This window comes from Cebidichthys violaceus, unplaced genomic scaffold, assembly GCF_023349555.1.
Source record: "Cebidichthys violaceus isolate CVI_PGR_0920_01 unplaced genomic scaffold, fCebVio1.0.p SCAF_26, whole genome shotgun sequence".
In the NCBI taxonomy this organism is placed as follows: Eukaryota; Metazoa; Chordata; class Actinopteri; order Perciformes; family Stichaeidae; genus Cebidichthys; species Cebidichthys violaceus.
The window spans coordinates 5,838,944-5,861,712 of NW_027176439.1; the positions used below are offsets into that span (position 1 = coordinate 5,838,944).

The 22,769-nt window shown below is 42.4% G+C and overlaps 1 protein-coding gene across 7 annotated transcripts in view; it reads left to right on the plus strand.

The window, feature by feature from the left end:
- LOC137879827 (citron Rho-interacting kinase) overlaps positions 1-22,769 on the plus strand; it is a 75,330-nt gene that overhangs the window by 22,501 nt on the left and 30,060 nt on the right. For 3 of the 7 annotated variants that reach the window (XM_068720739.1, XM_068720738.1, XM_068720741.1), the window contains exons 16-39: positions 681-878; positions 2,257-2,450; positions 2,961-3,096; positions 3,187-3,291; positions 3,424-3,564; positions 3,830-3,949; positions 4,419-4,668; positions 4,786-4,944; positions 5,149-5,172; positions 6,104-6,274; positions 6,738-6,918; positions 7,280-7,368; positions 7,469-7,573; positions 7,700-7,869; positions 9,649-9,729; positions 10,037-10,172; positions 10,609-10,748; positions 10,866-10,958; positions 12,069-12,177; positions 12,665-12,793; positions 12,956-13,036; positions 13,128-13,206; positions 13,299-13,472; positions 13,769-14,057. In XM_068720739.1, the coding sequence (XP_068576840.1) occupies positions 681-878; positions 2,257-2,450; positions 2,961-3,096; positions 3,187-3,291; positions 3,424-3,564; positions 3,830-3,949; positions 4,419-4,668; positions 4,786-4,944; positions 5,149-5,172; positions 6,104-6,274; positions 6,738-6,918; positions 7,280-7,368; positions 7,469-7,573; positions 7,700-7,869; positions 9,649-9,729; positions 10,037-10,172; positions 10,609-10,748; positions 10,866-10,958; positions 12,069-12,177; positions 12,665-12,793; positions 12,956-13,036; positions 13,128-13,206; positions 13,299-13,472; positions 13,769-14,057 (3,354 nt within the window). The remainder of the gene's footprint in view (positions 1-680; positions 879-2,256; positions 2,451-2,960; positions 3,097-3,186; positions 3,292-3,423; positions 3,565-3,829; positions 3,950-4,418; positions 4,669-4,785; positions 4,945-5,148; positions 5,173-6,103; positions 6,275-6,737; positions 6,919-7,279; positions 7,369-7,468; positions 7,574-7,699; positions 7,870-9,648; positions 9,730-10,036; positions 10,173-10,608; positions 10,749-10,865; positions 10,959-12,068; positions 12,178-12,664; positions 12,794-12,955; positions 13,037-13,127; positions 13,207-13,298; positions 13,473-13,768; positions 14,058-22,769) is intronic. The other 4 variants (XM_068720740.1, XM_068720744.1, XM_068720742.1 and 1 more) reach the window with 3 other exon arrangements.

The window sequence follows — 22,769 nt, forward strand, 5'->3', positions numbered from 1 at the left end:
AAATATAGAGGCTTGCCGGATCACCACTGTATCCATTGCAGCTTTGACTTCCTCGCCCCGCCTTGAGTATTTAGTTGCTGCTGTCACTCCCCTGCCTCGGGGGAGCAGAAGCACTGAGTCAGTACAGAACAGACAGCTAATTTATGGACTTAAAAGCTTTGCCTCCCCCCCCCCCCGCCCCCCCCCCCCCCCCCCCCGCCACCTGGTAGTTGTGCGTGGTACACATGTTCCCATGAGAGCTGAGAATCAGGAGCTCTTACAGGAAAGCCTCACCGGCCTCTAACCCTCATTTCCCCAGACGGTAGTCATGGCTGATTAAAGGAACGGGGCTGGTGCTGATGAAATGATTAGCCCGCTCCTCGCTCCGAATGCTGCCCGAGTTAAACAAGCAGCCTGGAAATCACGCTAAAATGATTGCTGCGTTATATCACTAACCTAGATTGCTGCATCATGTAATAATGCAGCAGTAGAGGTTGTGTGGGGTGTTTGGTAAAGTTTTTGCGTGGATCGATAATAATATGCTCAATGCTATGCCTATATGCACAATGTCAGCAAGACCTACTCGTGCGTTATTGTCTATAGAGAGAAAATAAATACAAAAAAAGACAGGAATGAATCCTGGTTTTGTTTTATCAGCAGTTGTTCGTCTCTTGGTCAAGAGTCCCGTTGACTTCCCGCAGGTCATCACAGACCTGGAGGAGCAGCTGACCACGCTGACTCAGGAGAATGCCGAGCTGAACCGCCAGAACTTCTACCTGTCCAAACAGCTGGACGAGGCGTCCGACGAGAGAGAAGACCGGCTGCATCTCAGCCAGGATGTGGACCGGCTGCGGCGGGAGGTGGCCGACCGTGAAATGCACCTGAACAACCAGAAACAGGTACCGGGGCTGCTGGTGGTCCTGCTCTGGTTGTCGGTTCATGTGTGTGTTCCTTGTCTGCTCATATTGGTTTTCTTCAACAGAAAGGAATGTCGGGTGGACATGCAATGCTCAATTATCCAAAATTGGTGCGTTGTAATGACTTGTTGATAGAATTGGCTGATACTGATATAGTTCAGAGCTCTTTCAGGAGTTTGGTCCCTAAAATGGCTCAAAATGAAACCGGGAAACACTGTCTTTCAAACTTTTGAGCCCAAATTTTTTATTTTGTTTCTACATGGAAATTGCCACAAAATATCAGCTTCCATTAGAGACAACCCACAGGTTTCTGTTGTCTGAGACAGTTGTGCTCCTTCTTTCAGTTCAGGTTCCTTCCCCTTGCCCACTTCCCACTCGCAGCCAGTCAGACACCAGGCTTCCACTTACTCCCATTATGTGATATCTCCACACTACCTTTGACAGGTGACCTACACATCTCTCCCAGCTCTGACACTGTTAAGTGTAAACCAGGCGGCAGAAACCCTGGGAATAATCCAGCATTGTTATGTGCGGCGTTCTGGATGCAGCGAGGAGGCTGTGTGATGCGTGTGTGCGCTGCTGCCCCTGTGGGAGGATCTGTGTGTGGGTGTCCAGCAGCGCTCTCCGTCCTGCTGGTTGTGTAACCAGCAATGGAAGTCATAGACAAGGGATGGGGTGGTGTGTGGGAGGGAGGGATGTGTCATCCCCATCACTCCCAGGTCGTGTCAGCTGTGGAAGCGTTGGACTTCAGAGGGCCGTGGTTTTGCTGCAGCACCAGCACGGGCTATATTTGTCTCCCAGCGCTTTGTCTAAAGCAGTGCGTCGTACGACATAAAACACAGCGCTGAGTGTACGCCCTGTGAATAACAAAACCTTCTGTGCCCCAACATGTCACGTCAACATCTCCGCAGGAGCACCAATGCTGTTTTTCTAATTGCAGTTGAGGAGATAGTAATTAAAACTGAAGGTACAAACAGTCATTTACATGGTGAGCTCTAGCTATGTTGTTTAGGCTGCCATCAAGTTGTCCCCATAAGCCCCGGTGTCTGGGATTGTGATTTATTAACACGGTGCTATGTTACGGTACTACGGCTGACTGAATTCCACGAAGAGGTTCCTGTAAATATAGCCCGTTAACCTCGTTATCGTTCTGCATGATGACCCGTGACCCGTAGGTTCTGGTGGGAGAAAGACCGGGGAGTGGACATCTCGTGTTTGTGCGATGCCAGTTTTTATAGCCCCAGGTCTTCAGCAGGTGAACATCCTGGAGAGAAGACTTTACATGAGTACTTCCTTTACATGTGCTTCCTTGTTTTTACCAAGTGCAGTATTTCTCATCTGAATCCTGTTTTTATATCAGAACCTGGAGACGCTGAAGACCACGTGCACCATGCTGGAGGAGCAGGTTCTGGAGCTGGAGACCCTGAACGACGAGCTGCTGGAGAAGGAGAGACAGTGGGAGGCCTGGAGGTCAACGCTGGAGGACGAGAAGAACCAGGCTGAGAGGAGGACCAGGGACATCCAGAGGCTGCTGGACACAGAGAAACAGAACAGGTTTCAGTAAACTGTTTGCACACGTCACTCATGACTGTGGCAACATTTATTGACTCAATTGGAATTTGTGTTAAGTCTAAGTTTAAATGTCCATTTAGTGTTGAGTTGAGACGTGGAGATATTTTGTAGTTCAACTACGTTTGAGATAAACAGACTTCAGAGGGTTTGAGTTTCTCCACCCATATTGGTTTTAATAGTCCATGATATAATTTAACCAAAAGACATGTTACATTTTTAGAAAGGGTTATGAGTTTCTTTTTCAAGGCTGGAAAAAAAGTGTTTTTTTTTTGCTCTGAATTTTGCTGTTGCTATCAGTGTTGGATCAGCTCCCTCCGCCTACACACATTGAATGCAACAGGTTTGGGTCTATTCTCTAGGGTTTATCAAAATATATTCTGGGAAATATATGAAATTGTTTTCTGAGTCGGTGTAGGCAGCGTCTATGATGAGAACCTGGATACACGAACGCATATTAAAACACCGTCAACAATGGTTTGCTGTGTGCTCCAGGCTTCGTTCAGAGCAGCGCAACTCGGAGTCTCGCCAAGCTGTGGAAAAGGCCGTGAAGGAGCACAAAGCCGAGATCCTGGCCCTGCAACAGGCCCTCAAAGACCAGAAGCTCAAAGCCGAGGGCCTTGTCGACACTGTGAGCATTTCCACGTTAAATAAGTATTTTAATTCACCGTAGTTTTTCTTCAACAAGTTGCAGCAAACGCTTCCCGCTTTCTGTTCTCAGTTGAATGATCTGGAGAAGAAGCATGCCATGCTGGAGATGAACGCCCTCAGTTTGCAGCAAAAGCTGGAGAGTGAGAGGGATCTGAAACAGAGGCTGCTGGAGGAGGTATATAATGCATTTATTTACCCCTGCTGCAAATCGAGCAGAAACATGAACTTGATTTTCTGGTTGTGACATATAGTAGTGGCACAGTTGCCTCGTCCAGCTGGTGATGCAGCAGCTGTTTTACCTCCTCAGCAAGAGAAACTGCAGCAGCAGATGGACGCCCAGAAGACCCACATCTTCCGTCTGACCCAGGGGCTGCAGGACGCTCTGGACCAGACCGACCTGCTGAAGACTGAAAGGACTGACCTGGAGTACCAGCTGGAGAACATCCAGGTGCTGCTAAACACACACACATATGCACACGCACGCACACACACACACACACACACACACACACACACACACACACACACACACACACACACACACATACTTACTAAACACACACATGAGTCTATGAGGTGCATGCACATGTAGACCTGCTGGACTTTCTGTCATTCATTTCTCCCTCACATAAACAAATGCATCCCCCGTCCACCTCTCTGTGTGAAGTGAAGTGCTTGAGGAGGAATTCATGGCAGTAGTGATGTTCATTTAGCTCCACCTGCAGGCTGTGTACTCCCATGAGAAGGTGAAAATGGAGGGGACCATCACCCAGCAGACCAAGCTCATAGACTTCCTCCAGGCCCAGGCCCACGGGGGCTCCAAGAAGAAGAAGGTCAGACACAATGATGTATCTAATTGGATTGAGTAGAATTTGTCTGTCTTCCTACAAAAGTCTGGATGTTTTTGAAAACCCATGAAAAATGTTTATGAAAGTTGTTGTGAAGATTTACACGATACTAAGACTTAAGACTTAAGTATCATTAAATCAAATTAAGTAGACCGATTGTATGTTGGGATATCTGAGAGAGCAAACAGACAAAGTGATGATTAGGTGATTGACTCATTTCTTTGGAACGTGTTCAAAAAAATCTAGATTTGGGATGGCTTTTTAATTAATACGACAAGTTTGATAATTACTGAGATCTAGGACATCCATGTTTTAGTAAATGTATTCATAAGCTGTCATTTACAACTTCCAGCTGCCTCTTTGCACATTCAGAAAGAGTTAGAACCGACGGGAACGTGAGGAGCAAAGTAATGGTTTTAAACAGGTGAACACAGTCGCGGTTCCTTCGTCTCAGGGTCTGTTCGGACGTCGTCGAGAGGACCTGTTGGCTGCCATGGCTGCTCAGGCCCAGGCCCAGGGTCAGGGTCAGGGTCAGGGTCAGGGTCAGAGTCAAGGCCAGGTTTCCCCCGTGCCCTCCATCCAGCCGGTGCCTCTGCAATACAGCGACATGAAAATAGCTTTGGACAAAGAGCGATCCCGCTGCTCTGACCTGGAGGAGGCCCTGCAGAAAATGAGAGCGGAGCTGCGATCTCTGAGAGAGGAAGGTGAGACGGCTTCTAACGGCGTCTTCTCTGAAAGTTTACAGCATTCAACAAGGTATCATACACATAGTTAAAAAGAAAACGACATAAGCTCAATGCATCGATTATTCCCGACCGCAGCGCTCCAGTATAAGGACCACAGTAACTCTGCAAACCCGGCCTCAGCGCGGCAGCAGATGATTATGTCTGCCATGGTGAAGTCTCCGGAGCACCAGCAGGGCCCGACCAACCTGGCGCCCTCCAACTCAGAACGCAGGAAGGCGACTGCGACACCTGAGGGTGAGTGAAGGGATGACGTTTACCGAAGCGCAGCCTTTTCTCTCTCACACACACACACACACACACACACATGCAGGTTCATAGCTTCATACTTGACACACACTGGCCCTCACCTGCACACACATAGACACACACATATAATGTCACTCGCCAAGGATCGTTTATGAAACTCTTACTATCCTTTTTCTTTCACACACCTTTCAGAGAGAAGGAGGGTCACTTTTGAAAGTAAGTTGTCCAAACTTATGGTTTCCTCAGTTTGGTCTCTTATCTCTCTTCTCCTTTTTGCCTCATCCACATCCTTGAAAGGCCAGATTTTAAAAGCTCTGCACTTTTATAAAAAAAAAACCAACCCATGTGAGACCCCACCAGAAGCTGAGAGAGTGCACGGCTTTAGAAATCTGAAGCATTTTGTTCTTAGCCAATCTGATTTGCAGAACTCTGCTCTGCTCTTTAAGTCACTGCAATCCCACCTGAACTTCACATCATACACTAACAGAGATGTACCATGTTATAAACTCTGCGACGCACAAAACGCTGTTTGCACCCACACTGTGAAAAAACAACTAAAAGGTATTATTCAGTCAACGTATTTCATCTTCCAAAAGGGTCAAAGTTACAACAAGTTGTACATGTTAAGCCTCATATTGTGTCTTTATAAAGTAATGCAATTAATTCGCTAATTATGTGAAATCATTGAAATGATATGTCGCTAAAATCAACACTAATAAGTAAGCTAATAAGTGTATATAATAACAAATAAAATGAGCTGTTTGCTTTATTTTGCAACCCAAATCATAGATCTTAGATAATTCTAAAAGTAAATGTTTGTGTTTGAGACTCTTGTGTGAAATGCCGTGGTGGACACACAGTGGGGAGACTTGGTACTGACTGGATAATGCCTTTTTAAAATGCAACAGTGAGAGGGCACAAGCACAAGGGATTGATCAAACCAATATTCTCCTTCCCCCATCTTTGTCTCCAGACTGTACTTGCTTGTGCATTTGTTGCTGACCAGCTTAAAGTTCTTTTGGAAGCCTTCTTTTGTTGGACTGATTTCATAGCGGGTGTGGCATGTGTGCGCTGAGGTTCTGAAGTGACGTGTAATGCACCTGACCGGAGCCGCCTGCCCTCACTGTGTTCCCCCGACTGCATTCAGAGTTCAGCCGTCGCTTGAAGGACAGTCAGAGAGACCGAGAGAGGGAGCGAGAGAGGGCGGTGCACCACAACACCCCTCACCGCTTCACCGTGGGACTCAACATGAGAGCTGCCAAGTGCACCGTGTGCCTGGACACCGTGCACTTCGGTCGCCAGGCTGCTACCTGTCTCGGTGCGTTGCTTTCTGTTTCAACCATGTACAAGAAGATGTCGGGTTTAATCCATAAAGGAACTGATGACATATTCAAACTATAGAGACCATTCGCAATAGGATCACACCAAGGTTTCTGACACTTATACAATTTGTTCAGCAAAGATAATCTTCACAAATAAACGCTGACTTCATTTTGATCTCAACTACACACCTGGAAGGTTTCATGACGCGGTGACAGAATCTGACAGACAGAAATATAAATATATCTAGCAAAGCACTCAAAACCGCCTCTGGTAGTTTCCCGCTACAGTAGGTGGTCCAGGTCAACATGTTGCCATGATGACTCACACACACACACACACACACACACTCACACACACACACACACACTCACAAGGTGAAAACAATACTACATTTTCATCGTTCATATGTTGGAGATTGCTTTCTATGACAATGTTTTTTTTTTCTTCTCTCTCCTCAGAATGTCACGCATTATGCCACCCGAAATGCTCCCCCTGCCTTTCAGCCACGTGTGGCATGTCCAGCGACTGCTCCCTGCATCTGTCTGAGGGCCTGTGTCGGGACAAAGGCAGCTCCCCGGGCCAGCAGCTCAAAGAGGCCAGCGGACACATGCACCTGGAGGGCTGGATGAAGCAGCCCAGGTTAGCTTTGGGCATAGCGATGTCGTTGTTTAAGCTTCTCTCTCACTGGTCTGTGCCATTCGGTGCTACGATTTGGGTACAGATCCTGCGTTAGGGTTCCCACACATCACATGCATCTTAGCAGGATGGTGTGTCTGCTTGTTAATACGCATCATGTTGCAAATCTGTCATTCGTACGATACACAGTAGTTTCTCTTTTGTGCTGCCTCATTGTGAGCCTGTCATCCCCTCCCACTGATCAAGTCCTCTCAGGCTCTCTTAGTTATGTTTTGTCTGGCAAAGTCCACCCATCTGGTGCTAAAACCAGTTCAAACAAATCATCTGTGCTCCGTGGTAATAAAGTTGCTTCTTGTGTTTGCAGGAATGGGAAGCGAGGCCAGGGCTGGGAGAGAAAGTACATGGTCCTGGACGGGACTAAAGTGTCCATATACGAGATAGAGCCCAGAGAAGGTTTCCCTCTTTTACCTGTGCAACACAACAACACACAGCAGCATTCCATGGATCTACCGGAGCGTGAAAGTGTTCCGTGTTGTCTCTGTGTGTTATTCAGACTCAGTGAAGCCACTGGAAGAGTTTGACCTGTGCTTGTCGGACGGAGAGGTGGTTGTTCATGGAGCAGTGGGGGCATCGGAACTGCCCAACACCGCCAAGTCAGGTACAAAATACAAAGTGTGCTGTTCTCTGCATGTCGGGATCACCCTCCTAACAACTGATTTACAAGCTAAAACAAGAACATATGTATGAGTGTATATTCTGAAGGCATACCTTACTTATGTGTCAGATGTCCCCTACGTCCTGAAGCTGGAGTCCCGTTGTCACACCCCCTGCTGGCCCGGACAGTTAATGTACTTCATGGCTCCCAGTTTCCCAGATAAGCAGCGCTGGGTGGCCGTCATGGAGTCGGTGGTGGCCGGGGGCCGAGCCTCACGGGAGAAGGCCGAGGCCGACGCAGTGAGTATCTCCGGAGCAGGCGAGGGACGACCGGTTCTCTGTGTCCTCGACGTCCGTTACGATCACAGTCACAGGCAACTGTCTTGTTTATGGCTATGGTCGTAATCTCACTGTTTAACTGTGTGGGGGCTATTCATAAGTTTAACATTAATTTAAAGACATCGGCTTTAGGTTTAGAGTTTGAACTAAAAAACCCCCAGTTCACTTATCTGTGTCGTTAATTGTCACCTTCTTCTCTCCTCTTCTCTTTCCCTCCTCTCTCTTTGTCTTTCTCACTGCTGTTTGTTGCTTTTCCATCATGCCACACTGTATGTCCGGTATATGGGCATGTTTTGTTGATTTGCTCTATTCTACCCATTCCACTGGGTTTCATTGCAAACATAGGCTGCTGGGTCCAAAAGACAAATGGTTCTGTCTCCTCTGGTCCAGGTAAAACGCTACAAAGATACAGACATATACGACTGACTGACATGCACACCTGCAGACCCTTCACCAGGCACGCAGTAGTGCATGTGTCTGTCACTGTGTTGGTTGGTCGTCATCCCCCCCCCCCCCCCCCCCTGCTCTCACCTCACCTGCTGTGACCACTCCTCACCCTCACTATTCTCTGCTGCACTGTCATGTCCTGTGAACTCTGTGTTCATGTAGTAGTTTCGATGTAGCTGAAAGGAGTCTTTGGTGTTTTGTTTTATAACCACAGTACACACCTTCTCACCAAGATGTTGGCTCATCTTTGGGTTGATCCCCTCCAGAGGCCCAGGGATCACACCGTGGGTTTTCACCTGCTGGTGTACTCGTCTGTGTTTTTACCCTGCTGCCCCTCTGCACCCTCTTCAGAGACTGGGACTCGAGTCACGCGACTGACTCATCTGTGACACACAAGTGACTGACAAACTGGGCAGAATCAATTTGACTTTTAATCAACTTGACTTGCGTTTGGAGGATTTAGAGTAGACTTTGGCATGTATCAGAATGACTTGAAACTAATATGTTCTCCATCTTTTAACATGTGACTTGATTCATTTCCCATGCTGCTATTATGAACACAATATAAACTGAGGTTCGCCGGTTTAGAGTGAGTCGCCTCATTTAGATAGTGCTGTTTTGGGACGTTTCTGGGCGGCAACCTCTATACAAACATAGCGACCAGGTGCCAGATTGTAAGCACGCATCTGAGAGGAGGCTATGAAAATGGCAGACAAAAGCGTGGAAAAAATTGCAAATATAGCAGACGAAGCTGGTTCCAAAACAAGGGCGAGTCTGGGGTTGGCTTTCACCCGCTGGCGAGAACCCCAACCCTCAGTGAGCCGGGGAGAAGGGGCCAACTGTGAATGTTGTGTTTACAGACTGCAACCGACAAATTCTGCTTCGTGTGCCTCTAACTCAGCCTGATTAATCATCTCCAGAAGTATGTCATTTCAAAACAGGACGTTTACTGATAACACAATATATTTATGAGCTCTTTGTTTAACCTATTCATTGTAGCATATGTAACAGTTTTCTTTTGTAAAACCTAATGGAAAGAACTCGTATTATAAGTGGACATCCTAACTGATGGAGGTTCATAATTAAAAGGTGCTTCAAGGGTTAACAATGTGACCTCACTGGGACTCAGGACCGGAGACTGACTTGTGACTTGGTCCCACCTCTGACGCCGTAAACCTTGCACTCAGTCCTGCAGCCGCCCGGCCCCCTGTGCTCTGCTCCTCTGCCGCCTCCCCCTGAGGTCGCGTTGAGGTGCGGACCCTGCTGACGCGTCGCCCCTCTCTGCTCTTACAGAAGCTGCTCGGAAACTCTCTCCTAAAGCTGGAGGGAGACGATAGGCTGGACATCAACTGCACCCTCCCCCTCACAGACCAGGTACCGCCACACATGACATTTTATTCAAAAACACGTGTATTGGAGTTTAGTGTGCACATACAGTAAACATATTGTATTTCCTAAATAACAAATCTGCTGTTTTTAGACATTTTGTCGTGTTGATCATTTAGAAAACACATTTTATCCACAGTAAGAATGATCTTAATTTATGAAGGGACATGGAGCACAGAGCAGATGCTCGAGGCTCACTGCCAAGGTCTGCCACATGTTGCTCCTGTTTGAAATTGCACCATGTTCACCGAAATAATTATGCTTATGTTAATGATGTTTTCTTGCTGTGCTGCAGATAGTTATGGTGGGCTCTGAAGAGGGTCTGTATGCCCTGAATGTTATCAAGAACTCTCTAACTCACATCCCTGGCCTGGGATCAGTCTTTCAGATCCACATCATCAAAGAGCAGGAGAAACTGCTGATGATTGTTGGTGAGATGTCCAGCTTTGTTATTGTCAATAGATGATAACTGTCTACTGAGCAGCAGGATCTGAGTCTAGACTTTGAATTAATTCAATTCAGGGAGTGAGTGTTGTTCATAAATCACAAAGCCAATATCCCCTGCCATTTAAAGTAACCGGCATAATTATTATTCATCATTAAAAACTTTGAGAATCAACACTGCCATCTAATAATTCTGGTGAAACTTATAGATGTGATTCATCTTGTCACACAGGACAGCATGGTGACTAATATGGGAATTGTCTTGTCCTGCTGGAACATCAGCTACAGTGTAACGTGTGTGTGTGTGTGTGTGTGTGTGTGTGTGTGTGTGTGTGTGTGTGTGTGTGTGTGTGTGTGTGTGTGTGTGTGTGTGTGTGTGTGTGTGTGTGTGTGTGTGTGTGTGTGTGTGTGTGTGCGCTGCAGGGGACGAGAGGGCGTTATGTCTGGTGGAGATTAAGAGAGTGAAGCAGTCTCTGGCCCAGTCCCACCTGCCCAGCCAGTCTGAGCTGGCTCCCTACATCTTTGAGACGGTGAAGGGCTGCCATCTGTTTGCTGCGGGGAGAGTAGGTCTTCATCTCCTCTTTGAAGCTTGAGATAAAGCTCCCTGACTTTAAAGCGCTTTCGATTTTGTCGGTGGAAAAATGCGACTTGAGAAAGTGACGTCTGCGTTCTGTTTACAGATAGACAACGGACCTTGTATATGTGCTGCTATGCCTAACAAGATTACCATTCTGCGCTACAACGACAACCTCAACAAATACTGCATTCGTAAGGCGAGTATGACCTGTTGGCTCCATTTGTTCACAACACATCACATGGTCCTATGTTCTCAGGGTCCTATGTTGTCATGGTCCTATGTTTCCATGGTCCTATGTTCTCAAGGTTCTATGTTCTCATGGTCCTATGTTTCCATGGTCCTATGTTTCCATGGTCCTATGTTCTCATGGTTCTATGTTCTCATGGTCCAATGTTCTCAGGGTCCTATGTTGTCATGGTCCTATGTTCTCATGGTCCTATGTTCTCAGGGTCCTATGTTTCCATGGTCCTATGTTTCCATGGTCCTATGTTCTCATGGTCCTATGTTCTCATGGTCCTATGTTCTCATGGTCCTATGTTCTCATGGGTCCTATGTTTCCATGGTCCTATGTTCTCATGGTCCTATGTTCTCATGGTCCTATGTTTCCATGGTGTTATGTTCTCATGGTCTTATGTTCTCAGGGTCCTATGTTCTCATGGTCCTATGTTCTCATGGTCCTATGTTTCCATGGTCCTATGTTCTCATGGTTCTATGTTCTCATGGTCCAATGTTCTCAGGGTCCTATGTTGTCATGGTCCTATGTTCTCATGGTCCTATGTTCTCAGGGTCCTATGTTCTCATGGTCCTATGTTCTCATGGTCCTATGTTCTCATGGGTCCTATGTTTCCATGGTCCTATGTTCTCATGGTCCTATGTTCTCATGGTCCTATGTTTCCATGGTGTTATGTTCTCATGGTCTTATGTTCTCAGGGTCCTATGTTCTCATGGTCCTATGTTCTCATGGTCCTATGTTCTCATGGGTCTATGTTTCCATGGTCCTATGTTCTCATGGTCCTATGTTCCCAGGATCCTATGTTCCCATGGTCCCATGTTCCCATGCTCCAACAGAGAACAGTGGTTTTTAATAGTATGGCATGCAGCAATAAAGCATAGGACCCTTGGAACACAGATACACTCCCAATCAGAAGAGCGGCCGATAATGTGCATGTTCTTCAACGTGTCAGGATCACATTCATTTATTCTTTTGTTAATAAATAGAGAATACATATATCTACTGCCATGATAAAGGTGTATGAACAGCCCAAAATGTTGTCTGTCACTCATGTCTCTGTTCTTCATCTCACAGGAGATTGAAACTCTGGAGCCCTGCAGCTGCATCCATCTGACCAGCTACAGCATCATCATCGGCACCAACAAGTTCTACGAGATTGAGATGAAGCAGTTTGTGCTCGAGGGTGAGGACAGGACGACACAAGTGTAATACCACAACATAAACATAACAGCAGATCTGGTGTTATAAAATCAAAACACGGGAAAACCTTCAGCTAAAAAAAAAAACCCAAACGACACAGACCTTGATCAGATTGTGTGCAAGATATTGCTTTATTTCAAGATGTACCTGCTTTTGTAAAACTAAAAACTCCCTCAGACTGTCTGCTTCACTTGCATTCAGAGATATCTTGTCACAAGATACCTCTGGATGCAGGTGAAGCAGACAGTGTGTGGGAGTGTTTAGTTCTATATACGTCTTCTCCTACTTACCTGTTGACCTACTGGTGTGCAAAAGTTTTAATACCTGCTTGAAACACCTATACAAGAGCATAATGTAATATCATTAGGTACCAGACAATCACAGGATACAATGTAAGAATCATTTGACTCAATGTGTCGATAAGCCTCATAAGACGCATCACTTCAAAATAGCGCTTTGATCCGCTGCAGAGTTCCTGGACAAGAACGACGTGTCTCTCGCCTCGGCGGTGTTTGCAGCCTCGTCCCACAGCTTCCCCATCGCCATCATGCAGGTGGCCAGCAGCATGCAGAAGGAGGAATACCTGCTGTGTTTTCACGGTGTGTTGCTTCTATATTTACGTTTACAACACCAGATTAACAACTAGTTGAGACGTTTTTACCTCTACTAAAAATGCAAGTCGTAAAATTGTACTTTGTAATGCAGGGTGACCCTTGTCTTTTGACCATCTAATATATAAGTACGCTTTATGTATGTGGCAGAGTTCGGAGTGTTTGTGGACACGTACGGACGAAGAAGCCGCACTGAGGACATTAAGTGGAGTCGTCTGCCTCTGTCCTTTGGTAAATACATTTTTTTAACTTCTACTGCTTTTTGATAAATCTGAAATCAGCAATATGGCATCAAATAGTTGTATCTGTTCCCCTGGTGCAGCCTACAGAGAGCCCTACCTGTTTCTCACCTACTTCAACTCACTGGACGTCATCGAGGTTCAGGGACATGCTTCTCTGGGGTGAGACCGACCGGCTTCCTCCGACTAAATTTGACAAAGTTAAGATTTTGGGCGGTCGGCTGTATTTCTCACTTCGCTGTCTATACTTCCAGTCCTACAGTGTTGGCTCACCTGGACATCCCCAACCCACGCTACCTTGGCCCGGCCATCTCCTCCGGGGCCATTTACCTGGCCTCCTCCTACCAGAACAAACTGCGGGTCATCTGCTGTAAGGGGAGTCTGATCAGAGAAACTGGAGAGCTGCAGAGGACCGGCTCCAGCAGAGGGTTAGCTGCCTTCCTTCGTTTGAGCAACAAATAAACACAACCAAAGAGAGAACAAATGCAGAATTGTGTGTGTGTGTAGGTGGATTAAAAACACTTAAACACCTACAAAAACCTGTTACCTCAAAACACATTGCAGTTCAGATGCACAGGTAGAAAACACCACTGTTTGTATTGGATAGGCCAACAGCGCCATCTGCTGTCAAAACATCAGATGTGGTTTCTTCCAGACGGCTGGTGTTCCCGGTAACATGGTGAACCACTGTTGTGAGACGCTGCCCTTTGCTTTGTCTCTACAGCAGTCCCAGTAAGCGAGGCCCACCCACCTACACCGAGCACATCACCAAGCGCTTGACCTCGGGCCCCGGCAGCCACGACGGCCTGCATCGGGAGCCCAGCACACCGCATCGGTACCGGGAGGGCCGCACCGAGTTCAGACGGGACAAGTCTCCCGCCCGGCCGCTGGACAGGGAGAAGTCGCCGGGCAGAGTGCTCGACAGCCGCAGGGAGAGGTCACCCGGGAGGTTCGGAGACAGCACCCGACTTCACGCCGGATCCGTCCGAACGCAGCTCGCCCCCGTTAACAAGGTAGTGTGGGGGGGGGGGTCCCGCTGGCTGAGATGGACAGCACAGAACTGGAGGTCCTTGGGCTTACTCCCTCTTTCATGTCTCTCTCAACGATCAACTGCAGCAAATACCAATGTCCTGCAACACAACGCACAGAGGTTCCATTACTACACACGTGCATGCACTTATACATGTTGTTATAGCATACTTTGACTGACATTTATATGATATACTATACTAGGACTTTCTTTCAATATTTTTATTTTTTGACATGCTATACTATGACTGTTTTCGACATGCTATACTACTATACTATATATCCCCAGCTCCGGCTCTGTTATTCTCATGTCATTGTGTCCATGAGCAAGACACTTAACCCCAAAATTGCTACCTTAGCTGTGTATATAGTGTGTAGATAGATACTGAAGGATGACTGTTTTTCACTGTTTTCGACATACTATACTATGACTGTTTTTCACTATTTTTGACATGACTTGGGTGACCGTGGATAAATGGAGAACAGGGCTGCCTTTCAACTGTCAGTGGTTCAATCCCCGGCTCCGACTCTGCTAGTCTCATGTCAATGTGTAAATGAGCAAGACACCTAACTCCAAAATTGCTACCGTAGCTGTGTTTTTAGTGTGTAGATAGATACTGAAGGATGACTGTAATGAATGTTTTTCACTGTTTTCAACATGCTATACTCTGACTGTTTTTCACTTTTTTTGACATACTATACTATGACTGTTTTCGACATGCTATACTATGACTGTTTTCGACATGCTATACTATGACTGTTTTTCAATTTTTTCGACATGCTATACTATGACTGTTTTCGACATGCTATACTATGACTGTTTTTCACTTTTTTTGACATGCTATACTATGACTGTTTTTCACTTTTTCCGACATACTATACTATGACTGTTTTTCAGTTTTTTCGACATGCTATACTATGACTGTTTTCGACATGCTATACTATGACTGTTTTCGACATCTTATACTATGACTGTTTTTCACTTTTTTCGACATGCTATACTATGACTGTTTTTCAATTTTTGTGACATACTATACTATGACTGTTTTTCACTTTTTTCGACATGCTATACTATGACTGTTTTTCAATTTTTGTGACATGCTACACTATGACTGTTTTTCACTTTTTCCGACATGCTATACTATGACTGTTTTCGACATGCTATACTATGACTGTTTTCGACATCTTATACTATGACTGTTTTTCACTTTTTTCGACATACTATACTATGACTGTTTTTCACTTTTTTTGACATACTATACTATGACTGTTTTCGACATGCTATACTATGACTGTTTTTCACTTTTTTTGACATACTATACTATGACTGTTTTTAACTTTTTCCGACATGCTATACTATGACTGTTTTTCAATTTGTTCGACATACTGTACTATTACTGTTTTTCAATTTTTTCGACATGCTATACTATGACTGTTTTTCACTTTTTTTGACATACTATACTATGACTGTTTTTAACTTTTTCCGACATGCTATACTATGACTGTTTTTCACTTTTTTTGACATGCTATACTATGACTGTTTTTCACTTTTTTCGACATGCTATACTATGACTGTTTTCGACATACTATACTATGACTGTTTTTCAATTTTTTCGACATACTATACTATGACTGTTTTTCACTTTTTTCGACATACTATACTATGACTGTTTTCGACATGCTATACTATGACTGTTTTTCACTTTTTTTGACATACTATACTATGACTGTTTTTAACTTTTTCCGACATGCTATACTATGACTGTTTTTCAATTTGTTCGACATACTGTACTATTACTGTTTTTCAATTTTTTCGACATGCTATACTATGACTGTTTTTCACTTTTTTTGACATACTATACTATGACTGTTTTTAACTTTTTCCGACATGCTATACTATGACTGTTTTTCACTTTTTTTGACATGCTATACTATGACTGTTTTTCACTTTTTTCGACATGCTATACTATGACTGTTTTCGACATACTATACTATGACTGTTTTTCAATTTTTTTGACATGCTATACTATGACTGTTTTCGACATCTTATACTATGACTGTTTTTCACTTTTTTCGACATACTATACTATGACTGTTTTTCACTTTTTTTGACATACTATACTATGACTGTTTTCGACATACTATACTATGACTGTTTTTCACTTTTTTTGACATACTATACTATGACTGTTTTTTACTTTTTCCGACATGCTATACTATGACTGTTTTTCAATTTGTTCGACATACTGTACTATTACTGTTTTTTCAATTTTTCGACATGCTATACTATGACTGTTTTCGACATGCTATACTGACTGTTTTTCACTTTTTTTGACATGCTATACTATGACTGTTTTCGACATGCTATACTATGACTGTTTTCGACATCTTATACTATGACTGTTTTTCACTTTTTTCGACATACTATACTATGACTGTTTTTCACTTTTTTTGACATACTATACTATGACTGTTTTCGACATGCTATACTATGACTGTTTTTCACTTTTTTTGACATGACTTGGGTGACCGTGGATAAGTGGAGAATGGGGCTGCCTTTCAATCAGAGGGTCAGTGGTTTGATCCCTGGCTCCGGCTCTGCTATTCTCATGTCATTGTGTCCATGAGCAAGACACTTAACCCCAAAATTGCTACCGTAGCTGCGTATATAGTGTGTAGATAGATACTGAAAGATGACTGTTTTTCACTTTTTTCGACATACTATACTATGACTGTTTTCGACATGCTATACTATGACTGTTTTTCAATTTTTTCAACATGCTATACTATGACTGTTTTCGACATTCTATACTATGACTGTTTTTCACTATTTTTGACATGACTTGGGTGACCGTGGATAAATGGAGAACAGGGCTGCCTTTCAATCTGAGGGTCAGTGGTTCAATCCCCGGCTCCGACTCTGCTAGTCTCATGTCAATGTGTATATGAGCAAGACACCTAACTCCAAAATTGCTACCGTAGCTGTGTTTTTAGTGTGTAGATAGATACTGAAGGATGACTGTAATGAATGTTTTTCACTTTTTTCAACATGCTATACTTTGACTGTTTTTCACTGTTTTTGACACGCTATACTATGACTGTTTTCGACATGCTAGACTGACTGTTTTTCACTTTTTTCGACATGCTATACTATGACTGTTTTTCAATTTTTTCGACATGACTTGGGTGACCGTGGGTAAGTGGCGAACAGGGCTGCCTTTCAATCAGTGGGTGAGTGGTTCGATCCCCGTCTCCAGCTGTGCAAATCTCATGTCATTGTGTCCATGAGCAAGACACTTAACCCCAAAACTGTTACCGTAGCTGTGTCTCTAGTGTGTAGATAGGTACTGAAGGATGAATGTTTTTCACTGTTTTCGACATACTGTACCATTACTGTTTTTCACTTTTTCCGACATGCTATACTATGACTGTTTTCGACATGCTATACTATGACTGTTTTCGACATGCTATACTATGACTGTTTTTCACTTTTTTCGACATACTATACTATGACTGTTTTTCGACATACTATACTATGACTGTTTTTCACTTTTTTCGACATACTATACTATGACTGTTTTCGACATGCTATACTATGACTGTTTTCGACATGCTATACTATGACTGTTTTTCACTGTTTTCGACATCTTATACTATGACTGTTTTTCACTTTTTTCGACATACTATACTATGACTGTTTTTCACTTTTTCCGACATGCTATACTATGACTGTTTTCGACATGCTATACTATGACTGTTTTTCACTTTTTTCGACATACTATACTATGACTGTTTTTCGACATACTATACTATGACTGTTTTTCACTTTTTTCGACATGCTATACTATGACTGTTTTCGACATGCTATACTATGATTGTTTTTCACTTTTTTCGACATGCTATACTTTGACTGTTTTTCACTTTTTTCGACATACTATACTATGACTGTTTTCGACATGCTATACTATGACTGTTTTTCACTTTTTCGACATGCTATACTATGACTGTTTTTCAATTTTTTCGACATGCTATACTATGACTGTTTTCGACATGCTATACTATGACTGTTTTTCACTTTTTCCGACATGCTATACTATGACTGTTTTTCACTTTTTTCGACATACTATACTTTGACTGTTTTTCATTTTTTTCGACATTCTATACTATGACTGTTTTTCAATTTTTTCGACATGCTATACTATGACTGTTTTCGACATGCTATACTATGACTGTTTTTCACTTTTTTCGACATACTATACTATGACTGTTTTTCACTTTTTTCGACATGCTATACTATGACTGTTTTCGACATGCTATGCTATGACTGTTTTTCACTTTTTTTGACATACTATACTATGACTGTTTTTCACTTTTTTTGACATGACTTGGGTGACCGTAGATAAGTGGAGAATGGGGCTGCCTTTCAATCAGAAGGTCAGTGGTTCGATCCCCGGCTCTGCTATTCTCATGTCATTGTGTCCATGAGCAAGACACTTAACCCCAAAATTGCTACCGTAGCTGCGTATATAGTGTGTAGATAGATACTGAAAGATGAATGATTTTCACTTTTTTCGACATGCTATACTTTGACTGTTTTTCACTGTTTTTGACACGCTATACTATGACTGTTTTCAACATGCTATACTACGACTGTTTTTCAATTTTTTCAACATGCTATACTATGACTGTTTTCGACATTCTATACTATGACTGTTTTTCACTTTTTTCGACATACTATATTATGACTGTTTTTCACTTTTTTCGACAAGCTTTACTATGACTGTTTTTCACTATTTTTGACATGACTTGGGTGACCGTGGATAAATGGAGAACAAGGCTGCCTTTCAATCTGAGGGTCAGTGGTTCAATCCCCGGCTCCAACTCAGCTAGTCTCATGTCAATGTGTATATGAGCAAGACACCTAACTCCAAAATTGCTACCGTAGCTGTGTTTTTAGTGTGTAGATAGATACTGAAGGATGACTGTAATGAATGTTTTTCACTTTTTTCGACATACTATACTATGACTGTTTTCGACATGCTATACTATGACTGTTTTCGACATGCTATACTATGACTGTTTTTCACTTTTTTCGACATACTATACTATGACTGTTTTCGACATGCTATACTATGACTGTTTTTCACTTTTTCGACATGCTATACTATGACTGTTTTTCACTTTTTCCGACATGCTATACTATGACTGTTTTCGACATGCTATACTATGACTGTTTTCGACATGCTATACTATGACTGTTTTTCACTTTTTTCGACATACTATACTATGACTGTTTTTCGACATACTATACTATGACTGTTTTTCACTTTTTTCGACATACTATACTATGACTGTTTTCGACATGCTATACTATGACTGTTTTTCACTTTTTTCGACATGCTATACTATGACTGTTTTCGACATGCTATACTATGACTGTTTTTCACTGTTTTCGACATCTTATACTATGACTGTTTTTCACTTTTTTTGACATACTATACTATGACTGTTTTTAACTTTTTCCGACATGCTATACTATGACTGTTTTTCAATTTGTTCGACATACTGTACTATTACTGTTTTTCAATTTTTTCGACATGCTATACTATGACTGTTTTTCACTTTTTTTGACATACTATACTATGACTGTTTTTAACTTTTTCCGACATGCTATACTATGACTGTTTTTCACTTTTTTTGACATGCTATACTATGACTGTTTTTCACTTTTTTCGACATGCTATACTATGACTGTTTTCGACATACTATACTATGACTGTTTTTCAATTTTTTTGACATGCTATACTATGACTGTTTTCGACATCTTATACTATGACTGTTTTTCACTTTTTTCGACATACTATACTATGACTGTTTTTCACTTTTTTTGACATACTATACTATGACTGTTTTCGACATACTATACTATGACTGTTTTTCACTTTTTTTGACATACTATACTATGACTGTTTTTTACTTTTTCCGACATGCTATACTATGACTGTTTTTCAATTTGTTCGACATACTGTACTATTACTGTTTTTTCAATTTTTCGACATGCTATACTATGACTGTTTTCGACATGCTATACTGACTGTTTTTCACTTTTTTTGACATGCTATACTATGACTGTTTTCGACATGCTATACTATGACTGTTTTCGACATCTTATACTATGACTGTTTTTCACTTTTTTCGACATACTATACTATGACTGTTTTTCACTTTTTTTGACATACTATACTATGACTGTTTTCGACATGCTATACTATGACTGTTTTTCACTTTTTTTGACATGACTTGGGTGACCGTGGATAAGTGGAGAATGGGGCTGCCTTTCAATCAGAGGGTCAGTGGTTTGATCCCTGGCTCCGGCTCTGCTATTCTCATGTCATTGTGTCCATGAGCAAGACACTTAACCCCAAAATTGCTACCGTAGCTGCGTATATAGTGTGTAGATAGATACTGAAAGATGACTGTTTTTCACTTTTTTCGACATACTATACTATGACTGTTTTCGACATGCTATACTATGACTGTTTTTCAATTTTTTCAACATGCTATACTATGACTGTTTTCGACATTCTATACTATGACTGTTTTTCACTATTTTTGACATGACTTGGGTGACCGTGGATAAATGGAGAACAGGGCTGCCTTTCAATCTGAGGGTCAGTGGTTCAATCCCCGGCTCCGACTCTGCTAGTCTCATGTCAATGTGTATATGAGCAAGACACCTAACTCCAAAATTGCTACCGTAGCTGTGTTTTTAGTGTGTAGATAGATACTGAAGGATGACTGTAATGAATGTTTTTCACTTTTTTCAACATGCTATACTTTGACTGTTTTTCACTGTTTTTGACACGCTATACTATGACTGTTTTCGACATGCTAGACTGACTGTTTTTCACTTTTTTCGACATGCTATACTATGACTGTTTTTCAATTTTTTCGACATGACTTGGGTGACCGTGGGTAAGTGGCGAACAGGGCTGCCTTTCAATCAGTGGGTGAGTGGTTCGATCCCCGTCTCCAGCTGTGCAAATCTCATGTCATTGTGTCCATGAGCAAGACACTTAACCCCAAAACTGTTACCGTAGCTGTGTCTCTAGTGTGTAGATAGGTACTGAAGGATGAATGTTTTTCACTGTTTTCGACATACTGTACCATTACTGTTTTTCACTTTTTCCGACATGCTATACTATGACTGTTTTCGACATGCTATACTATGACTGTTTTCGACATGCTATACTATGACTGTTTTTCACTTTTTTCGACATACTATACTATGACTGTTTTTCGACATACTATACTATGACTGTTTTTCACTTTTTTCGACATACTATACTATGACTGTTTTCGACATGCTATACTATGACTGTTTTCGACATGCTATACTATGACTGTTTTTCACTGTTTTCGACATCTTATACTATGACTGTTTTTCACTTTTTTCGACATACTATACTATGACTGTTTTTCACTTTTTCCGACATGCTATACTATGACTGTTTTCGACATGCTATACTATGACTGTTTTTCACTTTTTTCGACATACTATACTATGACTGTTTTTCGACATACTATACTATGACTGTTTTTCACTTTTTTCGACATGCTATACTATGACTGTTTTCGACATGCTATACTATGATTGTTTTTCACTTTTTTCGACATGCTATACTTTGACTGTTTTTCACTTTTTTCGACATACTATACTATGACTGTTTTCGACATGCTATACTATGACTGTTTTTCACTTTTTCGACATGCTATACTATGACTGTTTTTCAATTTTTTCGACATGCTATACTATGACTGTTTTCGACATGCTATACTATGACTGTTTTTCACTTTTTCCGACATGCTATACTATGACTGTTTTTCACTTTTTTCGACATACTATACTTTGACTGTTTTTCATTTTTTTCGACATTCTATACTATGACTGTTTTTCAATTTTTTCGACATGCTATACTATGACTGTTTTCGACATGCTATACTATGACTGTTTTTCACTTTTTTCGACATACTATACTATGACTGTTTTTCACTTTTTTCGACATGCTATACTATGACTGTTTTCGACATGCTATGCTATGACTGTTTTTCACTTTTTTTGACATACTATACTATGACTGTTTTTCACTTTTTTTGACATGACTTGGGTGACCGTAGATAAGTGGAGAATGGGGCTGCCTTTCAATCAGAAGGTCAGTGGTTCGATCCCCGGCTCTGCTATTCTCATGTCATTGTGTCCATGAGCAAGACACTTAACCCCAAAATTGCTACCGTAGCTGCGTATATAGTGTGTAGATAGATACTGAAAGATGAATGATTTTCACTTTTTTCGACATGCTATACTTTGACTGTTTTTCACTGTTTTTGACACGCTATACTATGACTGTTTTCAACATGCTATACTACGACTGTTTTTCAATTTTTTCAACATGCTATACTATGACTGTTTTCGACATTCTATACTATGACTGTTTTTCACTTTTTTCGACATACTATATTATGACTGTTTTTCACTTTTTTCGACAAGCTTTACTATGACTGTTTTTCACTATTTTTGACATGACTTGGGTGACCGTGGATAAATGGAGAACAAGGCTGCCTTTCAATCTGAGGGTCAGTGGTTCAATCCCCGGCTCCAACTCAGCTAGTCTCATGTCAATGTGTATATGAGCAAG